General features: G+C 36.0%; 3 protein-coding genes across 5 annotated transcripts; 2 read left to right on the top strand and 1 right to left on the bottom strand.

The window, feature by feature from the left end:
• Nucleotides 1–3447: 3447 nt before the first annotated feature.
• LOC122305399 (bifunctional TH2 protein, mitochondrial-like) lies at nt 3448–9619 on the top strand. Of its 2 annotated transcripts, XM_043117921.1 has the most exons (7): nt 3448–3908; nt 3983–4091; nt 5773–6063; nt 6171–6585; nt 6695–6961; nt 7219–7627; nt 7782–9619. In XM_043117921.1, exons 1-7 carry the CDS (start codon nt 3706–3708, stop codon nt 8071–8073), a joined length of 1986 nt encoding a protein of 661 aa, XP_042973855.1. In that variant the 5' UTR covers nt 3448–3705; the 3' UTR covers nt 8074–9619. The 2 variants fall into 2 exon arrangements, with proteins under 2 accessions (XP_042973855.1, XP_042973857.1); XM_043117923.1 differs by having other exon boundaries at nt 3453–3908; nt 7219–8000.
• Nucleotides 9620–9830: 211 nt separating this feature from the next.
• Nucleotides 9831–13613, top strand: LOC122305398 (MDIS1-interacting receptor like kinase 1). Its single transcript, XM_043117920.1, has 2 exons — nt 9831–12866; nt 13101–13613. Exons 1-2 carry the CDS (start codon nt 10202–10204, stop codon nt 13505–13507), a joined length of 3072 nt encoding a protein of 1023 aa, XP_042973854.1. The 5' UTR covers nt 9831–10201; the 3' UTR covers nt 13508–13613.
• A 132-nt stretch (nt 13614–13745) lies between these two features.
• On the bottom strand, nt 13746–18537 carry LOC122305400 (auxin-responsive protein IAA11-like). Of its 2 annotated transcripts, none has more exons than XM_043117924.1 (5): nt 17738–18537; nt 15723–16060; nt 15008–15143; nt 14110–14171; nt 13746–14020 (listed from the first exon to the last, which is right to left on the bottom strand). In XM_043117924.1, exons 1-5 carry the CDS (start codon nt 18103–18105, stop codon nt 13974–13976), a joined length of 951 nt encoding a protein of 316 aa, XP_042973858.1. In that variant the 5' UTR covers nt 18106–18537; the 3' UTR covers nt 13746–13973. The 2 variants fall into 2 exon arrangements, with proteins under 2 accessions (XP_042973858.1, XP_042973859.1); XM_043117925.1 differs by having other exon boundaries at nt 15723–16057; nt 17738–18536.
• Nucleotides 18538–19729: the final 1192 nt, after the last annotated feature.

Raw genomic sequence — 19729 nt, 5'->3', positions numbered from 1 at the left:
GAAGTATAATTATGCTAACAGGTAGAATCTGTCACGACGACGTCTCTTGACGAATTGCTGACATTTCGCGATAATTCTCTTCTGTAGTGAATGATTTCTGTTTAACTTCTGTTTTGGATAAATGCAGATCCTCACGGACTCAAATTTTACCTAAATAATATATCTAAATAACCTATAAGAGTTTTAGATAAATTCAATATTGTTTAAAGATAAAGTCGACAATTATTTTACATTCATACAAAAATTACAAATATAATAATAAGATAAATCTTATCATTTAGTTATCTAATCTTAGCCAACTTTTACCTTTACATATTTTATATATTAACACCCTACCTCACGTGAGGGTCAGACTCTTCCTTGGTGGATAATCCAACATGTGGAATATTTAATTACATGAGAGTAGAATGTAAATTCAAGGTTCTAATTTAGTACCTCTATTTTAATACTATATGAAATCACAACGTATCTAAAAAGTTTAAATTGATAAAAAAATATTTTATTATTTATTTTATATTTTAATAGATGATGTAATCCTCGCCTTCCCCCTCCTCCTCTTAAAACAAATGATCTTCATTTCTTCATTCTTTATTTAATCTTTTTGTCCTAATTTTCCTCTCTATATTTACGATTAAATTACTCAAATTAATTACAGATAGAGACCTTGCCTAAAAAAAACATACAAGTCGAGGTATTATCTTTCTAGCTATCAACCTTAAATTCCATGTCCCTACGCATTGTAAATATCGAAATGCATGGTAGCCGAAATTAAAGAAAAGGAATTGGGTTTGAAAAAAATACCCTCTTCAACAAAGAAAAATGGACCGACAAGACAACTTCAAACCTTACTAACCTTTGAAAGTTCCCTTTCATCTTACATATGAATACGTGCGTTTTTTGCGCGTGTATCTTGAAGCACTTATGCATCGAATATTGCTCTCTACATTATGATGTGATAAGACCACAAGAGCACCATCTTCCTATAACCCTACCTATATCGCCCCTTCAACTATATAGGCGGATTCATATCTCAGTTATATATAATCGTAAAATACGTAATTATTTTTTAAAAAAATCAGATTTATTATTAAAAAATTAATTATTTTTTATATAAATTATGTGTTTATTTATTTATTTTTAAATAATTATATAATATTTACACAATCACGACTCTAATTATCATTTTTCCTCCTATAATAAGTACGACTATTATGCAATTTCATGTTCAGATCATCATCTTGACTCTAGCACTATATGTAATGGCACATGATTTATTAAAAATCACATTACACAAAAATATATATTCAAATCAAAAAATCATTTAAAATATAAAAAAGAGAAAGATTGAAATTTTAAATTCCCTCATCCTTTTTATATTGGTGCTTTTAATTTTTATAATAGACCACATAGCATCGCATGATATGTCACACCAAAAAGATTATTTAAGCGGTAAGTTTTAGATGATCAAGTAGTATTATTCCTTTTAGAATACTCTACACCAAAAGTGCATGAATGATAAATATAAAATAGATTTTACAATATTTAGAATTATTTAGAGTAAATTTTAGAACAAACATTAAACGCTCAATAAATATTATAAAATTACTTTTGTGTGTGGATCTTTGCATTATAGGCCTTGTAGTTAGGATAAAAACTCTAAAAAATTTAAATCTATTTTGTATTCTCTACGTCCACTTACAAATAAAATAACTCAAACAAAAAATAAAAGCATCGGCCACTAAAAACCGAACTTAGGTTGCTATGTCCATTTATTAGAAGTAGGTCTCTACTTATTTATTTCAGAATAATTTCAATGCTTGAAATATTTAAATAATTTAGTTTATTCTTTTTTCTCATTATATCAAATCATTTAAATAAATCTTAAAATAATTATATTTAAAGTAGGGGTGTAACCGGTCCAGTTTGGTCCGATTTTGAATAAAATTTATGACCGAACCGGTATATACCGGTTTTACATTTTTCAAAACCGATTACGCACTGGTTACCCTCCTAAACCGGTATTCCGATTTTACCGATTTCCGGTCCGGTTTTATCGGTTTTGATGTACTATATTATATATTATATAATATATATAATATAGTATATAATACTATAGTGATAATATATTGTAGTATATTATAATATATTATATAATGATATATTATATTATATTATAATATATAGTGATATAGTATAAGTATAACTATTAATATGCATTATATAATATTAGTATAACTATTAATATAATAAGTAGAATTATATAAGATTTAAAATTTAATATTATATTAATTAGTAATTTATCATATAGTACAAAACTATTTTATATATAGTTATATATTATATATAAATATTATATACAATATAAAAAATTAAAATATATATAAATCGGTTCGGTCCGGTTTAAAAAAAAAAAATTGAAACCGGACCGATTTTGACCGGTTTTAGAAAAACTAAAACCGGTACCGGACTGAACCAACCTCGGAACCGGACCAATACCACCGATTTGGTCCAGTCCGGTCCGGTTTACCGATTTATCAAATTTTTTTTTTTGCACTCCTAATTTAAAGAAATGATATTTACCGTTGTAAATATAAAAACATCACGTAATTTTTTTAAAAAAAGAAAATAAATATAAGACTTATATAAAAAACTAATTTCTTAAATTTAAATTCTAATTTAAAAATAATAATTTTATATCACTTGTACAATCCACGACTTTTGTAACTCTAATTAATTCTCATTACTATGACCAACTCCAAGTCCAATTAAATAAAGTCTTAATTAAGTAATATCTATTATCTAGTTTGCCTTTATAATCAACAAAAAAAGAATTTGTTACTCATCATTTATACACATCATATTTAATTTATTTAGTATTTTTAAAATTTTTTTGATTTTATTTTTTAAAATTAATTAAATTTTTTTATTCATCATCTATATATTATATATTTAATAAGAGAAAAAAATAAAAATAATAAAAAATTATATATATCATATAGTGTAAAGATGATGAAGATAATTTTTCCACAAAAAAAGAAAAAACTTGTAGAAGTGTTCGTACGTAGTTGTATGATTTATATTTGAGCATTAAATGCATGGAGGCCACGTACTTGACCCGTTCATATATACATCGTCCACGCGGTACGCACTTTATCCTAGTCAGCAATCCTGTGGGCCCACTATCCTACGTGTTGGCCCCACTCGGACATACATACACTTCTAATTAATAAATGAAAAATTTTATTTATTATTTTTATACTATATATTATATATAATTTTTATTTTTTTTATTTTTTTATTAAATATATAGTATATAGATAATAAATAAAAAATTTTAATTAATTTAAGAAAAATAAAAAATAAAAATAAATATAGTTTATTGTGCGAAAGAATAAAGAATAACAAAACTACTTGTAAATTACCAATCTCTGCCCCTCCTCTTCCCACTTTCACGGTCAGCCTTCCTAGTTGACCGCCGGCCTCTCTCTCTATTTTCCCGCAAAATTGGAATCGTATAAAACCCGAAAACGTGAAAAATCAAATCCATTTCACCAAACTAACGCTCTCTCTCTCAAACGCCGAGTGTGTTAGTTAACGCGTCCATTCTTCTTACGGCTGGTGATTTTTTGAAGCTTTGGAATTTGGAGGATCGTCGTCAGCTCGCTGTCAGTGATCGCGGAAACGGCGTTGTTGAGAGGGACAGGGATGCTAGGGGGGCCGGGGCCGACGTCGGTGGTCGTCGACGAAGGAGCAATTGCGAGGCCGTTCTGGATCAAGTTCCGAAGCGACTCCGTCTTGGCTCTCTACTCGCCCTTCGTCCTTTGCTTGGCGTCCGGTGACCTGAACTCCAACGCTTTCCTCCATTTTGTCTCCCAGGACGTCCACTTTCTCAAAGCCTTCGCTCTGGCGTAAGACCCTTCACGATCATAATACATATATATTTAAATGTTGTATTCGGAATCTGATGATTTTTGGATTGCAGGTATGAGCTGGCGGAGGATTGCGCGGACGATGATGACGACAAAAGCGGAATACGTGACTTGAGGAAACGCGTCGTGCAGAGGCTTAAATCGCACGATACTCTTGTTCGAGTATGCTTAATTTACTTTACCAAATAAACATCCTTTTTCTGTCTCCATTTCTTTTCTTCATTTCTTTCTTTGTACCTTATCTTTTTAAGTTAAATTTACTTAGCAAAACATATTTCAAGTTAATTTAATAAGTGCGCCGTGTTATCCATTCGTGGCACGACCTTATGTCCTGTTTGCCTGCATAGGAAACTGAGCCGATAGAAGAAAATTAATTCTCTGTAAGATTCCAGCTTCTTCTTTTTTCCTTCTCTGCATGTGCACCTAATCAGATAAAAAAAAAAGCAGAAAAGGAAGATTAGATTTTGTTTTACTACGAGAAATCTGAGACTAAAGAAGCGAACAAATTATCCTAGGCTAAACATCTTCTTCTTCTCCTTTTTGCCTCCCTCACTTGATCAGATAGGGAACAAAAAATGGAGGATTAGGGAAGCAATTGGAGATTTATCGATCCCTCTCATACTTGTTTAACTAGGCAAAACTTGGAATTGGACTCGGTCGTTATGCATTTCTGACTATTTTATTTGAGAAATGATATTTGCAGTCGTGGTTGTGCAAGCGGCATGCAGTCGCTTTAAAAAAAATAAATTAATATGAAACCCACATGAAAAAAACTAACTTTTTAATCGTGGACCTCACTCTTTTTCAAAGCGATTGCGTGGCGTTTGCAATTCCACGACTGTATGTAACATTGCTCATTTTATTTTTTCTGTTCATGCTTGTTTCTTGATGCTGAATATTCTGCTCTCTTGCTTTTCCCATTCCCAGAGTTTTAATGAATCATCAATTGGATTTTTTTGTTTCCCCATCTGTGTAAATTTTATACACAGAAAAATATATATGATTCTTCGATGTGCCAGTGAAATATATCAATGTAATCTTTTAAGTCACGCGTGATGATGATTTCTATCATAGCTTTGCTTGTGATTATTTTTTTCACTCCCACCACAGCTTTGATTATGATTACTATTTTCATTTCCACTATCATTGTATGTGATTGAGTTACAGTCATCATACTAATTATCTCATAAATAAAAGAATCAGTGGGGGTATGACATATGAAATGAATTGGCATGACATCTATGTCTATATCTAGCCGTCAATTATGAACCAATCAGTGAATGGAAGTGTTATTTTTGCGTTGATCTTTGTCATGTTGAACGTTTCTTGATATACTATGAACTAAATCCTTATCCGTTTAAGTTTTATTTCATTTTGCTGGTGATGGAATTAAAGGGAGCAAGTTTTCTTCATGTTAGTAGGATGAGGGTTATGTTGATCAGCCAATGTCCACAGGCAATCTTTCTACCAGTAGCATCTGGGACGCCTTCCCCATGTTGAATGTTTCTTGATATACTATGAACTAAATCCTTATCCTTTTAAGTTTTATTTCATTTTGCTGGTGATGGAATTAAAGGGAGCAAGTTTTCTTCATGTTAGTAGGATGAGGGTTATGTTATCAGCCAATGTCTGCAGGCAATCTTTCTACCAGTAGCATCTGGGACGCCTTCCCCTCTCCTTTTTTTCCCTTTGTAGCGTCGGTATTGCATGGGCTTGTTTTTCTCTTAGGCCGGTTATCACTAGGGTTGAGAAATACTGAACGTCACTCTTTCTTTGGAATGCTTTTTTGTTGCCTGTATTTCATATCCTTGCTGGCTATCATTTTCAGTGTACTTATTTGCAGGAATGGGGCTTTGAACTCCCAGATGAGAAAGTTTCCAGCGATGCAACAGTCAAATACACAGATTTCTTACTGGCAGCAGCCTCTGGGAGAGTTCAAGGAGAAAATGTTCCTGGTAAAATTGCAACTCCTTTTGAGAGAACAAAAGTTGCTGCTTATATTCTTGGCGCTATTGCACCATGCATGAGGCTCTATTCCTCTATAAGTAGAGAGATACAAGCTGTTCTAGTTCCAGCTGATAACAGTCACATTTACAAGAAATGGGTGGACAGTTATTCTTCGGAAACTTTTGAGGTTTGTGGTGTTATCATCTGCACTTTTATGTACCTTTTTGCTCTGTATGTGCTGAAACTTCAGGGCAAATATGTCATTAGCACCTGTAATCTTCTTTCTCGATTCAGGAATTTGCTTTGCAAGTCGAAGACATGGTGGATAAACTTAGCATTTCGTTGACAGGGGAAGAGCTTAAAGTCATAGAGAAGCTTTATTATCAAGCTATTAAACTTGAAGTAGAGTTTTTTGCTACTCAACCAATCTCTCTGCAAACCATAGTTCCTTTGGCTCGTGTGCTTGACCCTGCAGAACGTCGTCTTACCATATTTTGTGACTTTGACTTAACATGCACTGCTTTTGATTCCTCTGCTATATTAGCAGAGATTGCAATTATAACAGCACCAAAGGCCAACTCAGATGGATCCGAAACCCAACTTGCTCGTATGTCATCAGCTGACCTGAGGAGCACATGGGGTGTTCTTTCCACCCAGTATACCGAGGAGTTTGAACAATGCATAGAGAGTATCATGGATAGCAGAAAAGGTTTGATAACTGATTACTTCTTGATATTTGGCTTCTAGTTTGAGTGTAATATGCTGAAGACTTTTCAAAAGTTATCAAATAATGACTTTACTGTTGTGTGTCTTTCTAGTGGAAAACTTCAACTATGAAGGTTTGAAGAAAGCCCTTGAACAAGTTGCGGAGTTTGAGAAAAGAGCAAATACAAGGGTGGTTAATTCAGGAGTACTGAAAGGTTTACATCTAGAGGACATAAAACGGGCTGGGCAGCGTCTCATTCTTCAGGAAGGTTGTAGAGGATTCTTTCAGAAGATTGTGAAAAATGATACTCTGAAAACTCTAGTTCACGTGCTTTCATACAGTTGGTGTGGTGATCTCATTAGGTCAGCTTTTTCATCAGGTATAGTTTTTGAAGTTCCACTGTGTATGAAGTTTCACCGTGTAGAGATATTCCCATGTATAAGATGTGTGAAGAAATATTATTATGTCAAAAGAAAAAATGAAATATATATTGATCTCTTCAAACCACCCTCAGATTCATTTGGTAAATTAGGCTTGTTTATATGAACGTCCTCTTTCTCCTTCTTCTTTTTCTTTCCTTTCCTTCTTTTGTGTTAGCATAGATGGTTTTTATTCCTTTTCTATTTCACCCAGCAGGGGATCTAGACGAGTTAAAAGTACATGCAAACGAGCTTACTTATGAAGAATCTGTGACTACGGGTGACATTGTTATGAAGGTGGAGTCTCCCATGGAAAAGCTTCAAGACTTCAATGATATCCTAAATGAGTGCAACAGCAGCGGCAAGCACTTGACAGTTTACATCGGAGGTTCAGTGGGGGACTTGCTTTGCCTTCTTCAAGCAGATATAGGTATTGTAATTGGTTCAAGTTCAAGCTTAAGGAGGCTGGGAGATCATTTTGGTGTCTCTTTTGTTCCATTATTCTCTGGTTTGGTGAAGAAGCAGAGAGAACTTGTCAAAGATGGCTCGTGTAATTGGAAAGGGCTATCTGGCATTCTTTACACTGTCTCGAGTTGGGCTGAGATACATGCTTTCATTTTGGGATCGTAAGTACCTCGTGTCTTCTTATTTGTTAAAAAAAAAAAAAAACTCCAAAATGAAATTCTTTACACATTAGGACATACGTAGATTACAAGTGAAGTGGTGGCTACTTTTATTCAAGGACCAAGGGTCGGCCCTTATTCTTTTTTTTTTCTTCAGGGTCTGCCACCCAGAAATATACAGAAGTGTGACTAGAGTTGAAAAGAAAAATTATAGTGATGCTAGGTATAGTCAAATTACGCAAACAGTCTCTCTATTCAATTCATTAATCAAATGTATTCATGTTCAGCTTTTCTTCAATATTTTTTTTTTCATTGTTGTATCTGACTTTGAAGTTTCAAACTTGTCCATCAATCATGATAAAGATTTCAGTGGCAACTTTGTCGGAAGCAGAGTAAGAGATCATCTGTCAATATTTGTGCTAATATTTCTGAGTGTGTCTAAATTTTGAAGCTCCTCTACCCCTCAATAATTGCATATATTTATGTGAGATGTGTAAACTGGCTGGCATGTATCAAGATTACTGGTACTGCTCTCTGTAACTTGGGTGATGTCAATGGCAATTTCAGATTCCTCTTTATTTGAGATGCCTCGAAAAAAGATCGCCTAATTAACAGTCGTTTCGAGATTAGGATGAGCTCTCTGTTTTCTTAGCCCATAACATACAGATCCATTTCTGATACTCTTCGGCCCAAGATATTTTAACATAATGAGACCAGAAAATCTTCAATTTCTTTGGGCCTTAAGCCCACCAAAACCAAAATAAATGAGATTTTATTATTATTATTATTATTTTAAAAGAAGTATTGGTCAGATTTGTCGTCTCTTTAAGGTAGGTCCGAGATGTATGAGTGGGGTCCAAAATTGGAAATACATACTACATACATTGCATGTGGGTGTTCACGATGTGGAAAGAGTGGGCATAAAGCCATGTGGAGGCACGTAAATAAGCTTTACCTTGCCATCACCTTTTCTCCAATAAGGGGTAGAAGAGAAGGATGTTCTTCCCAACCCAACCCGATCGAGGAAGCTGCCTGCTGTTTCCACATGGCTACCTTTTCCAATATCTTCTAAATTTCTAATACCCATATCGCAACCACTATAACGGATAATAATATATTAATTAAAAGTGCACAATTTCACCCGATCTAGTTTTTTAATTTTTTAATTTTTATGTTTTCAATCCAGCAGGTCCACATGTGTGCATGTGAAAATAGAAGACAGGATAAAAATAAAATATTAGTATTTTCTGAGACAAATAGCAGTTGAGGGGCTCAGACCCATGAGTGATGTGCATTACTTTATTCTATTTCCTTCTCTTTTCTATTATTTTTTTTTCTTTTAATATATATTTTGATATGTGAACATGACTCCCTTTTGACTTTTGATGTTTTTAAGTTATGGGTAGATTTCATGATCTCCCTCTAATACTTTCATGTTCTGCTTTGTTTCTTTCTATTTGGAGAAGAAAAAAGAAACCATGGGAAAAGAGAATTTGTTCTTTCAAAGGGAAATTAACAAACATTTGGTGTGGCCCATATCAATGTATCATTTGAAAAGAAAAGAGTTTTGTCCTTGTTTTTATTTTTATTTTTTAATGGTTTTCTTCACCTTAATAACATGGAAAGATTCTTTGCTCTCAATCATATAGCTGATTAAGCTATTAAGGCCAATTAAGCATTAAGTGGATGATGAGTAGTGTCCTATCTTGGGTTTCTCTTAAAATATTTACAGGTGGATGTGTACTTTTCCTTTCTTTCTTGTGGAATATAAAAGTTTTAAGAGAAATATTATTTATGGTTTCTTTTGTATAATCGAAAGAACTAATTATAAATTCCCCTCATCACATGGGTCTGATATTGATGTTAGGTTTATGATCACATGGACATCAATTATATTCTGGCGCCTGTGTTTAATCTTTACGCTTCATGATTAGGTGATTGTGGGTCCACCTTAAGCATCATTTCTGAATCTTTGTCATACTTAGAAGTTACCCTTTACCAGTTTGCAACTCTTAAAATCATTTTTGAGCATGCAGGGTTTGATCAGTTCCACTTTCACATGACTCGTGTAATTAAGGAGCTCAAAGATAAATATATATATATATATATATATTAGTGGTGGAATAAATAATAAAATGAACCAGAAGCACATTGTGCTGACTCACTCAAGTTGACAATTATGAAAGAAAGATCGAAAGAAATAGAAGAAGAAACAATGCCACCATTTGTAGGAATACATTCCATCCCCATGTTTAATGTCGGAAGAACTTCCAATAACTCCAAATTTTCTCGTCATTACTCACTGATTAACAGCTGTTGCAGTACCCAAGACCCCACGAGCCCTCATAGATGAAAATAGGAACTAATCATTTAGTTTTATTAATATTTATATACCAACCCATCTGCATTAATCAGTCTTCTTTCCATTACTGTTGTCTATTTCTTCATAGAATTATGAACACTTATACTGAGTCTCCCACGTATATAACTCGCTTAACTCAGCCATCTAACGTTCTAGCTAGCTAGCTTTCTTAGCCAATGAAAATGGTGGCAAACTGATATACTAAACAAGAAAAAATGAAGAAGAACGAGATGCAACTGAAACCCCAGTTGTGGTTCTTGTTCTTCTTCTTGTATTGTTTTTACATTGTTTGCTGTTGTTTCGGTATTGCTGCTGCAGCTGATGAGGGTGAAGTGAGTGTTCTACTTTCGATAAAAGCGGGTCTTGTTGATCCTTTAGATAGCCTTCGAGATTGGAAATTGTCAGGCCATGCAGCCCACTGTAACTGGACTGGAGTGTGGTGCAACTCCAATGGCAATGTTGAGAAGCTAGATCTTTCCCGCATGAATCTCAGCGGCCTTGTATCGGATGACATCCAACGGCTGAAAAGTCTCACTTCTCTCAACTTGTGCTGCAATGGGTTTTCGTCGTCATTGCCCAAATCCCTTTCCAATCTCACAGCATTAAGGAGCCTTGATCTCAGTCAGAATTCCTTTGTTGGAGGCTTCCCAGGAGGCCTAGGAAGTGCGGCTCGTCTTATAACCTTGAATGCTTCAAGCAACGATTTCTCAGGTTTTCTTCCTGAGGATCTTGGAAATGCTACTTCCCTGGAGAGCCTGGATCTTAGAGGGAATTTCTTCGAAGGGTCAATTCCAAAGTCCTTAAAGAATTTGCAGAAGTTAAAGTTTCTTGGCCTCTCTGGGAATAACCTCACAGGCAAAATCCCTGGAGAACTTGGGCAACTTTCATCACTGGAGAGGATTATTTCTGGGTACAACGAGTTTGAAGGCGAAATCCCGGTGGAGTTTGGAAATCTCACCAATCTCAATTATCTTGATTTGGCATCTGGCAATATTGGTGGCAAGATTCCAGCTGAATTGGGGAGGTTAAAGCTACTAGAGACAGTATACTTGTATGGGAACAATCTTCAAGGCAGCATTCCACAAGCTATCGGCAACATTACTGCATTAACTTTGTTGGATTTCTCTGATAACTTGTTATCAGGGGAAATTCCAGCTGAGATAGGTGAGCTGAAGAATTTGCAACTCTTGGATCTAAAGTGCAATCGGTTGTCGGGTTCAGTTCCTACTGGACTAGGAGGGTTGACTCAATTACGGGTTCTTGAGCTGTGGAATAATTCTTTTTCGGGGCCATTGCCAAGTGATCTTGGCAATAATTCGCCATTGCAGTTGCTGGACGTCTCCTCCAATGCACTCTCTGGTGAGATTCCAGCAACCTTGTGCAGTGGGAGCAATCTCACAAAGCTCATTCTTTTCAACAATGCCTTCTCGGGGCCAATTCCTGCTGCTTTGTCAGCATGTCTGTCACTTGTCCGGGTTCGAGCACAGAATAATCTTCTTTCTGGGACAATTCCAGGAGGTCTTGGAAAACTCGGGAAGCTTGACAGGTTAGAATTAGCAAATAATAGTCTCACTGGTCAGATCCCAGATGATATTGGTTCTTCTACGTCGCTTTCTTTCATTGACTTCTCTAGAAACCGCCTCTATTCTTTGCTTCCTCCCACTATTCTTTCGATTCCAAAACTGCAAACCTTCATAGCTTCAAACAATAACTTGGAAGGTAAAATCCCTGACCAATTCCAGGACGGGCCTTCACTTTCTGTGCTTGATCTCTCATTGAACCATTTATCTGGAAGCATTCCAGCAAGCATTGCTTCATGTCAGAAATTGGTAGTTTTGAATCTCAGGAACAACCAGCTGACAGGACAAATCCCAAAAGAAATTGCCATGATGCCCACTTTGGCCAATCTCGATCTATCCAACAACTCTCTTACTGGTGGAATACCAGAAGATTTTGGGATATCTCCGGCCTTAGAAATGCTCAACGTTTCATACAACAAGCTACAAGGTGTTGTTCCAACAAATGGTTTACTAAGAACTATAAACCCAGATGATCTTGTGGGAAATGCTGGTCTCTGTGGTGGTGTACTCCCTCCATGCGATGGAAACTCTGCATTCGCATCAAGACATGGGAGTTTGCACGCAAAGCACATTATTGCTGGATGGATCATTGGAATTTCATCATTTTTAGCAATTATATGTGCTCTCTTTGGTGCTCGAATTCTGTACAACAGGTTGTATTCAAACGGAAGTTGCTTCGAAGAAAGATATGAAACAGGAAATGGGGAGTGGCCATGGAGATTAATGGCATTCCAGAGGCTCGGTTTCACAACTGCTGACATTCTGGCTTGCATCAAGGAATCAAATGTAATTGGTATGGGAGCAGCTGGGATTGTCTATAAGGCTGAGCTGCCTCGACTAAATACCGCTGTGGCAGTCAAAAAGTTGTGGAGATCTGAAGCTGATATTGAAACTGGAAGTAGAAATGATCTTGTTGGAGAGGTGAATCTCCTGGGGAGGCTAAGGCATCGAAATATTGTTCGATTGTTAGGATTTCTCCATAACGACACTAATGTAATGATAATATATGAGTTTATGCAAAGTGGCAACCTTGGGGAAGCCTTGCATGGCAAACAGGCAGGAAGGTTGCTTGTAGATTGGGTTTCTAGGTATACCATAGCACTTGGAGTTGCACAAGGGCTTGCTTATCTCCACCACGATTGTCACCCACCAGTCATCCATCGAGACATCAAGTCGAATAATATTCTGCTTGATGCAAATCTTGAGGCAAGGATTGCCGACTTTGGGTTGGCAAGGATGATGATCCGGAAGAATGAGACAGTTTCAGTGGTGGCTGGATCATATGGATACATAGCTCCAGGTCAGTTCCTATATATTTTAGCCAAATTGATCCTGATTTTGTTTCCTCTATTTAACCAATCAAGGAGCACTATTGATCTGTGAATTTCTTAGCACTTCAAGATGAGAAAGCAGATTAAATGGTTAGGATAACAAGATAGTCATCACTATGAGTTCATTCTATAAAAGATTACAAAAAGAAACTTGAACATGTCTGATCTCTAGCGATTCTGTAATTTTTATGCTTCCACTGCAGAGTACGGATACACCTTGAAGGTTGACGAAAAGATCGACATATACAGCTTTGGAGTGGTTCTACTGGAGCTTCTCATCGGAAAGCGGCCACTAGATCCCGAGTTTGGGGAGTCTCTGGACATTGTTGAGTGGATACGAAGGAAAATTAGAGACAACAAATCATTAGAAGCAGCACTAGACCCCAATGTAGGAAACTGCAAGCATGTTCAAGAAGAGATGCTCTTAGTCCTTCGAATAGCTCTTCTTTGCACAGCCAAGCTCCCAAGGGACAGACCCTCCATGAGGGATGTCCTGACAATGCTCGGAGAGGCAAAGCCACGGAGAAAAAGCAGTAGCAACAATGATGGATGTACAACTAACAAAGAGAGGCCAGTCTTTAGCACATCGCCTGTAAACGGCCTGCTCTAGGAACAAAATTGAGTTCCTCCCACTCAGCTGTCATTTTGTTAAAAGTTGGTTCTTTTGTATGTAGATTCTTCTTTTTTTCTTGCAAATAAAGCTTCACTTTCGAGAATTCAACATTGTCATTATTGAGTTGTTTTTGTCCACCTTCGAGTATATTTGTATAAAATATCTCCAGTAGAAGAAACAAAAAGGAAATTAAAACAACCCCATTCAAGCGTGCAGAAAAGCAGAAACGCTCGCATTGAAACGCAAACAAACAATATTTACTGAACTGTGCATGTGTATATATAACGGTAAAATATTGAATAAAAAAAAATTATGCATATACATATTTGATAAAGAGCAAACCAAAACAAACAGAAGCCGTGGATCAACCATTACTTTTCAAAACGCTTTTACTACGCAGTATCCTCTCTCTTTTGAGTTTCAAGCCAAATCTCGCTTGTTGCTGAAGTTTCCAAAACCAGGTCTAGATTGGCTTAGTTCTTTGCCCATTCGTTTCCTCTGACCTTGGAGCTGCGTTAAGAGTTTATTTTAACAGGATGGTATCAAGTGAAAGTGCGGCTTCCAAATGTCAACCTTATTGTTGATTGCAGTCTACTTACCAAGTCCATTAGCTTCAGATGTCCTCATAATTCTTAGCCTCCTGACGGAGCTAATGAACATCCTGAAAGCAATTTAAGAATCAAAGAAAAATTATGACAGTCAGAACAGATAATGACTTGTAACAAGGACCAAATAGTAGAGAATAAAGACTCTTTAGCCAGTAATGCATTCTCTGCCTTGCTTTATTCATGTATTTGTTTTTTCATTTTTCCTCTATTCCTTTTTTTTAATGGCACTGGGTATCCAAGAACAAAGTCCAGTCTAATCCAGCGGTGCACAGGCCCTCGGCAAAAAGTTTCTTGCACACTAGGTAATTTAAGGGGAAATTCCCCTAGTCCGATGGCCCTAGAAATTGTTTGCACCCAAAGGTTCGAACCTTAGTCATGGAGGAAGCATACCACCAAGAACAAGGCACTTACCACTTGAGCCAACACCTAGATTTCCCCTATTCTATGTCTCCACATTCTCTATTCCTTCATTTGTCATGGAACATAAATCCTTGGATGAAAACTAGAATGTTCGCACACGAAACCTAGAAGATATATTATCAATTAGCACTTTTCAATCAAGATATATACATTTTGAACATGCCCTTTTCCAAATAATTCAATGAGATCAATACCTTCAAGTAATTTGCATCCCAATCTTGCATGTTACTATTAAACAAGTCCAGCTCACGAGTTAAAATTATGTACCGTTATTGTCATATTACTAAAGCAGCCACTACCTGCATTATGGCTGTGGTAAATAGGCAATGCCAAGGCAACACCTACTTACAACTTAAGTAGTAGTGGAACATAACAAAATCACAATAGCCAGAAACCTATCCCCATGAAGGCAATTTCTTAGGCCAAATAAATAAAGTGATCAGTTTATAACGAAACATATTAGACATACCCCCAAGGAACATCTCCAACAAGCATCCAGTCACCCTCTTTGTCTTCGTATGTGAGCACAAATTCAGAAGATCCATCCAGCAATCTTGATGGTCTTGTTGCTTCTACCATCATGTCATGTTCCTCTCCGCTTGATCCTAGTCACAGATTGGAGCCACCACCACTCATTAAAAGAAAATAAACACGCTTCTACTTCATGCCTATAAACACAAACTTGATCATCTAGATAACAATGATGAAGGATTTCATGCATTGGAACTTCTTATATTTCAAATTTTTCTATAATCCTAAATTATCCTAAGTTTTCATTGCTTCAAAATTTAGAACACTTTTGATTGTTGCTCTTCCTACATGAAATCTACAACTTATTGCCATACTTTTGGCAAAAGGCTGCAAAATTTAGGAATCCTTTGTTATTTTATCTTAATTTATTTTTTGACAAGTAGGAATCTGTTTTTAATTTGGACAGAAGCTCGTGCCGAAGTGTTAAATTACAGCCCAAAACCTTTGCTCATTAAACAAGTAAATTAATACACAATCACTCTCATTAATAATCAAAGATTTAACAACCCATGCAATACTTTGTTTTCTGAGTCTCATCCCAGGTCAATTAGAGATTCATTTTGCCGAGAGACGTGTCTTTTGAAACCATAAAATGAAAAGGGTTCTTAACTCTTCAATCTGAAACTCAAAATACAAGGTATAAAAACACTCACGTATTGAATTCATCATTGTAGATGATGTCTGAAACATATCCTCCAGTTTTTGTGTCAAGGTTCCATAGCAACTGTGTGAGTTCAGATCAACCTTCCTTCCAATAGGTGTTCCATCCATATTCACCTTTACAAACAGAGAGCTTCTTGAGTGTCCCTTCACTTTAGCATTAACATTGCTCTTGTCACAGGAATTGTTAGTTTCTTTTCCAACTGTAGTATTAGTGTTTCTATTTTTCCCAATAAGTGAGTTGAATACTTCGGTGACTGGTAATTTTGTTTGGCTGACCATGCTATTCATTCTATATGCTCTTACAGGAGGCCATCCCACAACCTGACTGCTTTAAGAATTTAATAAGAAGAATCCCATCAGTGAAGAAAATGAAACAAATATAAATAGGTTGCTGAAATGCAATCACCAAAATCAATCAGTTGTAGCACAATCAGAAAGATCCAAAGTCAAAAAAATATCGATACCAGAAAAATAACGAAGAATGAACTGTTTGCACAGGGCAAGATTTTTCTGATTCTTAAAGATATGATTAGATCCCAAAAATGATGGCAGAAATCAACCGGCTATGGTTCCAACAAGCAATAGGCTCCCATGGAATAGGCATGATACTGCCAAAAATAAAGTAGGAAAACACCTCAAACAACAACAAAAAACTGCCTACACCCAACTTGTCAAACAGGGTGGACCAATCCTGACTGTCAAAACCATGAACTTGACAAAACCTTTGGACATGACCAGGAAACCATTACTTCTGCTAACAAATTGATTCAAGTCAAATACATGCATGCAACAACAAGAAATAGGAAGTCGATTGTGCTATTTTAGCAATAAACCAACAATAAAATAAGTCAATGACACCAGATCACTCAAAGTACAGCGATAACTGCCCAATAAGGAAGCTCTGGACAAGGTTGCATTTGAAACCAAGTTCATGTAAGATCAAATTGCAGTCGTATTTGGTGGGGCGATGAGGGCAACATCACCCTGAGATTTTCGATATTTGTAGGCATGATTAAATGTTCCCATTCCAACGTGAAAGAGAAGCAGACTGGGCTTGTATTCAACTCTTTGATGGTTGTTTTGGGTGACAATTGGGGAATAAATTTTTGAGAAATGATACAATTACAACTTACAACTCTTTTATTGTTCATTTCAAACTAATCATTGCAAGCATGCCACTTTGTTAAAAATAACTTTCAATTTTACAAAACTACCCTTCGTTTAATATAGAGTTGTAAGAGAGATATAAGTTAATCACTTTCCTAAATGTTTTACTAGATTCCTCAATTTTTTAGCCCAATCAAGAGAAATAATGGATCTTCCAATGGATAAGGGAAAAGCAGGGTACAAACCCCATGGTTGCCATAACGTATAATATAGGATCCATGCGGGCAAAGACTCTCAAGTGACCCAATGTTATACAAAGGCTTAATATTGGGCCAAGTGACACATTATCTTTCTGAGAATTAAGGCCTACCAAGCAGATGTAAAGATAATTAGAAAACAAGAGAGCAGGGAAGCAGCACCTTTTGAGCTTCCAGTGTGATACAAAGATGCCCAACGTAGGTGGTAATTAGAATTGTATATTTAATCTCAGATATGCGAATTGGATTAGGTATGGGAATAAAACCACAAAATAAAAGCAAGCAAAAAGCCTCGTATGCTTATCAGCATCAGATCCATCAAATCCAAACACTCAAAATCACAATCACAAAATTAATCTGTGATATATAAACCAAAGTCAGAAAAGAAGATTGGAGAATAACATCCTAGTCAATAAATGAGAAGCCGAGTTAAGTATATTGATTGATAGCAAATAAATTTGATAGCTTGCAGCTATAGAATAACAGAACAAGGCATTAAAGCAAACAAACTTAGACTCGATTTAGTAGAAAGCACATAGCCTAAGGAAACAATGAAAATACTAAACCTAAACATTATGGATTCAAAAAAACTCCAACAAAGGAAAGAAAAGGCATATCCAATAATCCAAAGATCTTACTACCTGGTACCATTAGCAGCAGCAACAGAATCAGCACTTCTCTTGGTCCCAGATGAAACATTAGCTCTGCTCAAAGAAGAGGATGACGATGAGGATGAAGCTGAAGAAGCTGAAGACGAAGAACCCACGTAAGGAAAATCCTTGGCCGTCAAAAACCGAGCATATTGACCACCCCTTGAACCTTGTTGTGCCTTACAAGAACCACCACCAAGACTCAACCCAAGACCCAGCTCAAGCTCAGACTCCTCCAGGCAAGAAGAAGAATCCTCAGACGACAAAACCAGGTTGTCATCCTTTGAAACCGTGGACATCGACACACCACTCGTAATAGACCCTCCTCCTCCAGACACCACTCCACCAACACCCTGCATTGAAATATTTGTAGCCTGAAGAAGCCCCTAAGCACCTAGACCCAGAAAAGACTTTCAAAGAAAAAGAATTAAGAGGAAGGCAGCAGATTATAGAGAAGAGGACAAGGGGGTTTAAGAGGAGCAGGGCCAATAAAGGAAGGAAAAGGAAAAGGGAAATAGAGAGGGAGACAAAGGGAGAAGAAGAGAAACGTGTGGGCTCTGTTTGGTGGTGAGTATTTGGGAAAGAAAGGAAGGAAGCAAAAGAAGAAGAAAAGAAAAGGTCGGGTGGGTGTGGTGGACGTCGTGATGGGGACGGAGGAAACTGGAAAAGGATGTGGTTGTGGGCACTAATGCTGCATGGCCCCACCCTCTTTGTCTAGTTCCTGTGCAACCATCTACATATCCTCCTCGCTTCTACTACATCTTCCCCTTCCCCTACCAAAGAAATGTTTTTCTGTTTTAGAAATGCTTGCTTGCTTGCTCGCTCTTAATAGATTTTAAAAATAAGAAAATTATAAATTATATATATTAAATATTTGCATTGTAAAATAAATTTATTGTATCCCATCAAATTACATAATTATTTACATTTATTTTTTAAAAAAATATTTGACATTTGTGTAGATTTAGTACTTGATTTTTACTTTTATATTTTGAAAACATTGATCCTAATCTTGCCTACCATAGCCTAATCCAAGACAAGTGGTACCGACTTGCCACTTGGATTGGTTTGGGATGATTTTTAGGTTTACAAATTTTTAAATTTAAATTTGATTTATATACGTAAATTTAGAATAATTATATTTTCAAATTAGTATATAGAATATATTCATGATGATAATATTTAATTTATAAAATTTAAATTTAATTTTTATATCAAATTATAATCAGGATTTGATAATTTTTTTTAAACTTTTTTTTTTTGACTATTTCTCATCTTTCTCTCTTTTTTTCTGTGATTGCATTATATTATGGGTAATGATACACTAACCATTCTTTTATCACTATTTTATCACTTGTAGTGTATTTATTTTTTTATTATTTTCTTTTAAATATTTTTTTAACATCTTTAATCATTAAAAAAAATTTTAAAAATATATAATTTTAATGATAATTACTTGTTTAATTATTAAATAAAAAAATTTTAAAAAAATTAAAAAATTAAAAAAAGTGATAAGATAGTAGTAATACTGTTATTATTCTTATATTGTATATGCTTTGTGCCCTGCATCTAGTTGTTGGCGTTGAATCTAAGTGCGATCCATTGCATCGATATTCAAAAAATGGATCCTTTTTCATTTAACCTTAATTACTTCTTAACAATAATTATTGCTCAAGTGGTGACTGTTCAATGTCTCCAAAGAAAGAAATACCCCCAACGACAACCCGACAAGATAGGGCCCAATTCATCAAATGTCTCGACACTTTTGGAGTCAAGGCCCACCTGGGCCCCGCTTCTGTAATCACGAATTTCTCAACACGTGGGGCTTCACTGCCCATCGGATATAACGTAGCAGCCCAACGGAACCCTTGGGCGGCCTTTTTTGGAGTGAGTCCCCGCAACTTGATTTGAGGTTCCGAGTTTCATGCGCCGCCCCCCCCCCCCCCCCAAAAAACCACAAAAACCCAACGTCCTGCCGCGTGG

The sequence above is a fragment of the Carya illinoinensis genome, chromosome 3, assembly GCF_018687715.1.
Source record: "Carya illinoinensis cultivar Pawnee chromosome 3, C.illinoinensisPawnee_v1, whole genome shotgun sequence".
In the NCBI taxonomy this organism is placed as follows: Eukaryota; Viridiplantae; Streptophyta; class Magnoliopsida; order Fagales; family Juglandaceae; genus Carya; species Carya illinoinensis.
This window is presented reverse-complemented; position numbering and strand designations above follow the sequence as displayed.

Excerpts from the sequence above, each read along its gene's own strand:
- LOC122305398 (XM_043117920.1), top strand. The coding sequence starts at position 10,202 with ATGAAGAAGAACGAGATGCAACTGAAACCCCAGTTGTGGTTCTTGTTC. Across the intron at positions 12,867-13,100 it reads ATATGGATACATAGCTCCAG|AGTACGGATACACCTTGAAG; the intron begins GTCAGTTCCTAT and ends CTTCCACTGCAG.
- LOC122305400 (XM_043117924.1), bottom strand. The coding sequence starts at position 18,105 with ATGCAGGGTGTTGGTGGAGTGGTGTCTGGAGGAGGAGGGTCTATTACG. Across the intron at positions 16,061-17,737 it reads GCTGCTGCTAATGGTACCAG|CAGTCAGGTTGTGGGATGGC; the intron begins GTAGTAAGATCT and ends AAATTCTTAAAG. Across the intron at positions 15,144-15,722 it reads TACAATGATGAATTCAATAC|GATCAAGCGGAGAGGAACAT; the intron begins GTGAGTGTTTTT and ends ATCTGTGACTAG.
- LOC122305399 (XM_043117921.1), top strand. The coding sequence starts at position 3,706 with ATGCTAGGGGGGCCGGGGCCGACGTCGGTGGTCGTCGACGAAGGAGCA. Across the intron at positions 6,064-6,170 it reads ATTCTTCGGAAACTTTTGAG|GAATTTGCTTTGCAAGTCGA; the intron begins GTTTGTGGTGTT and ends TTCTCGATTCAG. Across the intron at positions 6,586-6,694 it reads TATCATGGATAGCAGAAAAG|TGGAAAACTTCAACTATGAA; the intron begins GTTTGATAACTG and ends GTGTCTTTCTAG.